This window comes from Sphaeroforma arctica (genome assembly GCF_001186125.1).
Source record: "Sphaeroforma arctica JP610 unplaced genomic scaffold supercont1.4, whole genome shotgun sequence".
In the NCBI taxonomy this organism is placed as follows: domain Eukaryota; class Ichthyosporea; order Ichthyophonida; genus Sphaeroforma; species Sphaeroforma arctica.
Window position 1 is genome coordinate 282,454 of NW_014040554.1, and position 9,197 is coordinate 291,650.

General features: G+C 44.6%; 2 protein-coding genes across 2 annotated transcripts; one reads left to right on the forward strand and one right to left on the reverse strand.

The window, feature by feature from the left end:
* Nucleotides 1–43: 43 nt before the first annotated feature.
* SARC_00182 (hypothetical protein) lies at nt 44–4,180 on the forward strand. Its single transcript, XM_014306175.1, has one exon. It carries the CDS (start codon nt 103–105, stop codon nt 3,031–3,033), a length of 2,931 nt encoding a protein of 976 aa, XP_014161650.1. The 5' UTR covers nt 44–102; the 3' UTR covers nt 3,034–4,180.
* Nucleotides 1,353–8,876, reverse strand: SARC_00183 (hypothetical protein). The gene is made up of 6 exons (XM_014306176.1): nt 8,802–8,876; nt 7,504–7,583; nt 6,082–6,422; nt 5,528–5,641; nt 4,333–4,421; nt 1,353–4,032 (listed from the first exon to the last, which is right to left on the reverse strand). Exons 2-6 carry the CDS (start codon nt 7,543–7,545, stop codon nt 3,641–3,643), a joined length of 978 nt encoding a protein of 325 aa, XP_014161651.1. The 5' UTR covers nt 7,546–7,583; nt 8,802–8,876; the 3' UTR covers nt 1,353–3,640.
* Nucleotides 8,877–9,197: the final 321 nt, after the last annotated feature.

Below are 9,197 nucleotides of genomic sequence, written 5' to 3' on the forward strand. Positions count from 1 at the left end.
TATATATATATATATATATATATATATGATCTAAATAAATAAAATTAAATATAAGCATATAATAAACACGTGTGCATACACATATATACATATATATTCGAGATGGGGGTTGTACAAAATGTTCTCGTTGCATTGGCTTCGACACAAATTACACAAATTACACTGGCAGCATCATTGCTATCCACAACGAATGTTGTAAATAGCACGAAGGCGATAGGTAATGCTACAGACAGCACTCAGACTGGTGTCCAAGCTATTGAAAACACAAACGATAATTGGACTAGTTCAGAAAACATAACGGCGAATGCGAATTCAAGGCCTGTTAATCAAATACTTGTGGAACAGCATAAATTGAACACGGGAAACCAGACTATTGAAAAGAATCAGACTGCCTCGACTGATTTTAACAATATCACAGCCTCAAATGGCGCGGCGGGCAAATCTGACCAATTTAATACCACAATAGATAAAATTGGGGAGGATACTATGCTGACGGAGACCGACAATATCACAACGAACGGAAATGCTTCAGCCGTCACGAATATAGCAAATACAGCTGAATATATTCGACTGTCGGAAGTAAACTCAAAGTCTTTGGACTGGGTGGAGCTTTTCAACCCCTCCAATTATAATATTAACCTGACAGGTGCATTCTTGATAGGAAGGAAGAGTAGTCAGATTTACAGCTTCAAGGGAGACTGTGGTGAGATCGGTGCTGGTATGTACATGCTTCTGGTGGATTCGGATACGACCAATACGGAATACAGTAACAAGGATTGTATGCTCGACTTTGGTATCAAATCCTCTGGCTCCTTATCTTTGTTTGATATTGGCGGTAATCTGATGGACACTACATCATGGCAGGATACGGCCTATGTTTCAGGACACAGTTGGGCTAGAAACTCTGTAGGTCAGTGGCAAACAACTAGTACTCAAACACCTTTCTTTAAGAATATCTTCACTGACGAAATTACTATGCCAGCTGCAGTCGACTTGACGGCGGGTCTCGCTGATAGGAACCTGGCATATGTACAGAATCCACCATTTGGTTCGGTAACGAATGTCAATGTGTTTGTGCATGAATGGTCAAGCAGTTGCACTTGTAATCAGTTCCAAGAAGCGCATAACGACGAAAAATGCGGCTGTTCTTGGACAGACGTACAAGAGGACAGAACAGGCACGGATTTGAGGAAAATTGTTATGCCTTGTTCTGTGAGTATTGATGTCGACGGCGTTCCAGAATTCTGGTACAAAAACGTATTTGATGGTAATAGCACTGTCCTCCAACCTCACTTGGAGGAAAATTGTAATATTGCTGTCAGAGGTGGTTTTACACGACATGAAACGATTAAGAGTTACAACATCAAATTCAGCAAAACAACACTCCCAAGCACCTGGCGTGGGCTCGAACGTTTGAATATGGTAAAAACACCTTGGGAGGAGATGAACGGTGCATTGACAGCTACTTTGTTTGAGCAATTTTCGAAGATGAATGGTTTCGTCGGTATGCGCACCACCGTAGCTAATTTAACCGTTACTGTGGTTGATCAAGATACCGGGAATGTTCTCAGAGTTGAGAATCAGGGTCGCTATGTACTTATGGAGAATTGGGACGAGGACGCTCTGGACCGACATGGTTTGGCGGCGAGAAACTCTAACGGAGATCGGGAAGATGCACATCTGTACAAGCTGAATTCATTTGATTTCACCTGGATTTCACCCGTTTACGACAATATGGCTCCGTTTGTAGATGAGACTGACGAAGTGGCTATGGCCGAGTTCGAGGTGCATCTGGAGGCAAAGGATAGCAAGAACAACACCAAGCTGTACTATACCTTGATGGCTTTGAATCAAATGACCAACATATCCTTCGTTGATGCTATACACAAACACTTTGATTTGGAAAATTTGGCTCAGTGGTTAGCTGTGAATATTGCCTGTGGTGACAGTGATCATCAGGGAAAGAACCAGTACATCTACAGTTCGGAGGGTACAGACGTGTGGTACTTCACACCCTGGGATTACGATGCTTGCTGGGACGTGGTAATGGACAATGGCCCACCCTCAGTGAGTGTTAGTTTATACAATTCTCACTATCTGTTCAGGAATATAATGTTCTGGCCGGAACTGAGAGATAAGTTTTATCCTGCGTTGAAGGCCAAACTCACCGAGCTACGACAGGGGGTTTTTGAGCGATTCACCATCGAGCAACTGCTGACGAAGAATGCTGAGGTGATTGTGCCATTTATGCAGAAGGGACAGACCGATAGGGATTTGTTGTATCGTAAGCCGTACAACTACGAACCAACAGCCAATCAAACATTCTCCCCATACATAAACAACGCAGACAAGTCCCCGCTTAACAACACAATGGGTCAATATGACTTTGTTATGGAGGCAATGGACAACTACACCATGAGTGACCCGCCCCCTACTTGTTTTGGAGAGATTAAGGTGAGGACGATTGAATCTGAGGACACCCAGTTCAATATCCAGCTATGGCCTCTTTTCTCTCCGGTAGACCACAGGATGGATACCATCATCACATTTTACAAGAATCATCCTGACTTCAATACATACGGTAACGGCGATGAAGAGCACACGATCTTCGACTACCGTTTCTGGGCTCCGCCGTATGAGGATATTGTATACGATCACTACGTTTCACAGAGTATCAGCAATAGTACTGAGATGAACGTTCAGATGAAGGTGCCTATTGAATGTGCCAAGGTGTGGGAGTGCAGAGATGATTCTTGTCATATAACTGTCCACACCGTTGATCTCGAGACGGGTATGCAATCTGCCTACGCGCACTACAACTCGGTCATCCAATTCATGGGCGATGATAGCAACTGTGACTGGAGCCTTTACGATCAGGATGGGGAATCGGATGATGAAGAAAACGACTCAGAAGACTTAGAGGAAGACGCCGATGATTCAAATGAGGATTCAAAAGATTCAAATGAAGGGTCAGATGACGAAACTCCTGACGATGAACAATCCGAAGAGGTAGGAGACTCCGACGAGCAATAACATCAGGTGACGGGGAAGTGACAAGAGGTGAGGAAAGCAAGACGAATCAACAGATGGACAGCTGAATTAAGGTCATACTTATGGAATTAAAAGCAGAAATTAGTATCAAGATCTGAGTTTAGTGCAGGAATGTAGTATCGGATGCATTAACGTGGTACGCGATATAGGCTATAACTGTTTTGCCTTTTAGGGTCTAGGGTTGGAGGTAAGAGTTGTGGGCTATAACTGTTTTGCCTTGCATGCGTTGTCAAATAGAATGCGCCAGTGCATTGCGCAGAGATTTGCTGTCGTGCGTGACTTAGCAATTACAGTCCACAAAGCAGACCTTGTTTCCAGCTGATCTCAACTCTTTGAATATCCTTGTTCCGCATAATTGTGTCGAGTTCTGGTGCAGTCGCACTGTCGCAGGCCTGAGCCCGTCCGTCGAGGTGACTAATAACTACTTCAGATGAGCAACAACTGAATTCCAACAGGTTTGAACTCTGCATGCCACACTCCACATCCCCTGCTGTATCGTACGTATACAATTAGAGCACAATCCAATCCTCTCCGAAGATAAAGATAAGTGCAAAACAGCCCATTGAGTGAGTGAGTGAGAAACAAGCCTTTATTGGAGCCGTGAATAGTGACTGTAGCTCTTAGTACTGAATGACGGCGACGTGGCGCCGGCAGTAACTCTGCCGAGCAACGAAGGCGAGTCCGTAATATCGATGTCCTCCTCACTTTCTTCAGCCCCCACTTCTCTGAGTGACCGGTTATAGGCTGCTTGCTGGTGTGGTGAATTGGTGCTAGTCTGGCCCAAAGTCGTGATATTTCCCTGGCGGTCACCAGTACGAGAGTCAACATGTGTGTACGGTGTTGTATGGCCGACTACAACAGGGGAGTGTTTGTCGATTGTACTGTGAATGTGGTGTGTAGGCAGGCTGTGGTTGTGGGGTTGTGAACACCGTTGTGATGAGAAGGACATCCGGGAGAGGCCAGACGTCACGAGCTCCTCCACTGCAATATACGAATGGTTAGGAATTGAGTTCAGTCAACTGGCAAGTAACCTATTGATTAAAAAGGCTTGGAAACCAGAAGTGGATCCAACCTACATACGCATTTATCACCCAATGCACCAATACGAAGTGAGGTACGGCTAGCAATGCAATGGTTTGATTCGTCCCTATTCATAGGCCAATCGATGCGAGAAGCAGGAGGGGACAGTGCCTCAATAACGCGCGATTTTTCGACGATACACAAATATTTTTTACTCGAATACTTGCACACGAACCAAAATAGGACACCACTAACTCATACCGGCAGAGGTGGGTGTAGGGGAGTTCAGATCCTCTCGGCGTTTGTGGCTCATGTTTTGCAGTGCTTGAAGACACTGCGCAACCTTCAACCTGAGACGTACACCGGATAAGGGAGCCACGGACAGGAGTTATTATTTGTATGAAGAATTCGTACTCATGTGCTTGGTATGCCCACACGTCGCTCGATAGGGCGCGATGATAGACAGCCCTATAAACTACCAGTTGGACTGAGCTAAAGATATACACGCGTGTCCCAACGACACACTATAAACGCCCGAGCTCGTATCTATACACAATAGTCTATGCACAGCCCACATATGAAATATAAGGCATCAACAGACACACATCCCCACTGAAGTGAAGTGCAGTACTACTTCTCCGGGCGCTGTACTATAAACCTTGCGTGTGTGATGTCAGAGTTTGGTGCCGTTTTGCACCCGTGTCCTCTATTTTAGGGCAGGGCCGACAAGAAGTGGACACGCAACACAACGCTTCTGTATAACAATTGCGCCTGACGCGCTAGCATATCCGATAGCCCAGCACTGCCGCTCAACAGACTACACAGTGGGAACACTCTACGCAGCACAGACGCACCTTTGGGGGTGAGAGAATAGGCCACTGCCCACGAAGTTACACAGGTGAGACACCGATAACCAAAGACACTTGCAGCAAGGTATAGCAGCATACCTACATACGCGTAGTGGGCTAGGCACGGACTACGGGTACATGAGTGTACACAGCAGCAAAACAACCCTTACGTATGTGTTTAGACCATCACAATTTGGCATGAAATAGCAACGGATTACGGGTACATAAGTGTACACAGGAACAAAACAACCCTTACGCATGTGTTTAGACCATCACAATTTGGCATGACATACACTAGCACACCTCAAGCAACGGATTACGGGTACATAAGTGTACACAGGAACAAAACAACCCTTACGCATGTGTTTAGACCATCACAATTTGGCATGACATACACTAGCACACCTCAAGCAACGGATTACGGGTACATAAGTGTACACAGTAACAAAACAACCCTTACGCATGTGTTTAGACCATCACAATTTGGCATGAAATACACTTAACACCTTAAGCAACGGATTACGGGTACATAAGAGTACGCAGAAACACATACAACCCTTATGCATGTGTTTAGACCATCACAATTGGCATGAAATACACTAGCACACCTGGCGCGGGTATCTTCGTGTACTTTTCGGTCCAATTCTCTTTGGGCAGCATCTATTTGCGACAGTATTTTATCTCGAGTGTCGTAGTATATCTGCGCTTTATCAATCGAACCCCTGGAGAAGAGTAGGTAGATTCAAATCAATAGATGCCTACATGCCAGTCAAGGCATACCGATTAAACACGTACACAGCCACACAGTTTACTTACAGGTCTTACCTGCAACTCATACCTATACCTACAGGTCTTTAACACGTACACAGCCACACAGTCCTATGGGTCATTCTTTGTGTTTAACGACCGGCCTGGTGACGAAGGCTGGAAATCCAGGCGGCGAGTGTATGTACATACACGACAATCTCAATTCAATCTCACTTGCGCAAGCGGTTTAATCTTGCACCCTAGAGGGCTGGTTATAAACCAAGTTACAGCCGCACAGTTGCTGTTGCACGGACTAGCACAGGCAACAGTACATCGTAAACTTGCGGAAGAACCATTATTCCCAAAGCACGTCTGACATCACCAAGACCCGACCCCCCCCCCTCCCTACACACACCTGTCCGTAATGCGGATGCTTTCACACAGCTCGATCTCCTTCTTTGCCTTCTTGTAGGCCAGTTTCACCTCCACATCGACCCGCTGCAGCTCCATCTTACACTCCTGCACACACATGGCCGCGTTGTTGAGGGCATCCTGTACCTGTAGGTCTATCACCACACTCACTCCCTTGCTCTGCTTGCCACTAGCGCCCTTGGCCATATTCCCCACAAGCTCCTTCTCGAGCTGTTTCTCGCACAGGTGTTGTTCGGTGCGTGCTTTCTCGTACGCAGTGATTACCTTCTGCAGCTGCATGTCGGCCATCTCCGCTGCGTCCTTGGCATCTACTGCACTTTGTTCCTGGAGAATGGATAAACAGGCGATAAGAAAAACAACATTTGGGTGAAGAAGGATGGATGCATGGTAGTAAAAATGGTGTACGGATGGAGGAAGATGGCCGGAGATAGCAAGAATTGTATTCAGGTGCAGAATGTGTGAAGAATGAAGAGTCGACAATAGATTCACCGACACGACGATTGATGGATGATAGGGATACTGCGTATGGTATGTGCGTCCGCACACAAGTGGTGAAGGTGTGATAAAACTCAGGCAGTGGAATATGATATCCATACGACTGAGTGTACAAGTGGTGAAGGTGTGATAAAACTCAGGCAATGGGATATGATATCCATACGACTGAGCATACAAGTGGTGGGGTTGATACTGACGACGATAGTGTGTAAACGTCACAGGGTGCAACAGGCCATGTCACTTGGCGCCGGTCAAAAGGTTAACTACTCAGGTTAACCTTTCCCAGCTAACAGAGACACCAGTAAACGACTGACGGAGTGCACCATACACCCATCGAGCAAGTGATTGGATTCTATTTATAGCCAGATTGAAAGAGTGAACTATTCAGGTCAACCTTCCCTAGCTGACAGAGACACCAGCAAACGAGTGACGGAGTGCCCCATACACCCATCGAGTAAGTGATTGGATTCTATTTATAGCCAGATTGAGTTGAGAGTAGACGTCCGGGACATCCGGCAGGTCAATTGGTTCGATGAATACGCGACAACTAATCTACTGGGAGTGCGGCAGCCGATAGTGCGGCAGCCGAGGCTAAGGATTACATACGCATTGCTGCCTGGGGGACAGGCAGGTTTATAGTACGGTTGCGGGTGGATAATGATTCGCCACACCACTCGTACACAAGCACGTAAGCGCTGGTCCATATACGTTTATACGTTCTTTCACTGCACATGTCTGATTCCCGCACGTGTAGTATGGATACGTTCGTTTGTATGCCTCTAGATGTATACACAAATGACACTCTCAAAGGGGTTTGTTGTGTGTGTGTGTGTGTGTGTGTGTGTGCGTGTGTGTGTGTGGGTACTTCTTGCACTCTCTATCTCTACGACCGTTTGTGAATCCAGTGTACCTGTTTGAAGTACGTCTTTGCTCTCTCAATGGCCTTCAACATGCCAAGACGACCCTCCACATACCGAAGGTTCACGTCACCTGCACGAAGAATAAATGAATGTCAATGGAACAGTGAGATGAGGCTAAGAGTGATCGCTACTTCCGGTGCAAGTCAGCTGTAAGTACAAATCAGCTGTAAGTACGGATATACGCAAACAAGGACAACGATACAGACGCAATATATACACAGCAAAGTAGCAAGACAAGAGTAGATTGTAGGTTCACAATGCTTGTGGGAATTAGCTGTAAGCACGGATATATGAAGACATAAAGACAGCCATCCAGGATAAACGACAAGCAGCAAACTAGCAAGACAAGAGTAGATAGTAGCTTCACAAATGAGAACGTATACATACATAGGTAAATATAGACACAGAGGTACATATACATATAGGTACATATAGACACAGAGGTACATATACATACAGAGGTACATATACACACAGAGGTACATATACATACAGAGGTACATATAGACACAAAGGTACATATACATACAGAGGTACATATAGACACAGAGGTACATATACACACAGAGGTACATATACATACAGAGGTACATATACATACAGAGGTAAATATAGACACAGAGGTACATATACGTACAGAGGTACATATACATACATAGGTACATATACATACATAGGTACATATAAATACAGAGGTACATATAGACACAGAGGTACATATACATACAGAGGTACATATACATACAGAGGTACATATAGACACAGATGTACATATACATACAGAGGTACATATACATAGATAGGTACATATACATACAGAGGTACATAAACATAGATAGGTACATATACATACAGAGGTACGTATACATACAGAGGTACGTATACATACAGAGGTACATATACATACATAGGTACATATAGACACAGAGGTACATATACAAAACACAGACTTATCCGCGCACGAATATACCAGCGAAGTGGTTGTAGTCTTTAAAACCCTGAAACCCTAAAGTCTCTATCATATGTCATATGTCACAATGTGGTTGATCCCACATATACCCGTATATAAGTTTCTCCTTCCAACCAGAGCGAAGTAAGCAACAAAGAAGCGATTCGACCTGACACTGTACACGAACCACTCCACACAGACACGTGGCTGTGAGGCAAAGGCTTCTCTGTCTACTTTCTTATCCAAACCAAACATACATATACACAGAACACACGCTGGAAGACTACTCACACACGGTTGCATGCACATCTACCGGAGCCTCGAACACAGCAGTCGCACCTTTATTGATCACAGCCAGGAGACGATCCTTGCACTGATACAGCTCAATCTCAATCTCATCAACATCCTCTGTTGTGTGGGTGCACAATGTGCGACAGATATTAATTATCGGATGTATATTATCTCTAATAATGCTCAGGATGAAAATAAAAGGGATTCTTGTTATATGATTAAAAAGAAAAACAATACCCCTTATAAGGTACTATTGAGCTGGGATGGTTCAATGGTCGAACAGGTACCTCAAGCGACAGACTGCGCGTGGTGTGTAGAGTGGTATAAATATATAGATATGAATGCACACACACACACACACACACATATATATAAATATATATACATATATATATATAAATATATATGTATAAGTTTATGTATATGTATATGTATATGTATATA

Bases quoted from the DNA above. Each gene is read 5' to 3' on its own strand.
- SARC_00183 (XM_014306176.1), bottom strand. From the start codon at position 7,545: ATGTTGAAGGCCATTGAGAGAGCAAAGACGTACTTCAAACAG. The intron at 5,642-6,081 runs GTGTGTGTAGGG...ACTCTTCTCCAG, and splicing joins AGCATCCGCATTACGGACAG to GGGTTCGATTGATAAAGCGC. The intron at 4,033-4,332 runs GTATGAGTTAGT...CGTATATTGCAG, and splicing joins CCCTACACCCACCTCTGCCG to TGGAGGAGCTCGTGACGTCT.
- SARC_00182 (XM_014306175.1), top strand. From the start codon at position 103: ATGGGGGTTGTACAAAATGTTCTCGTTGCATTGGCTTCGACACAAATT.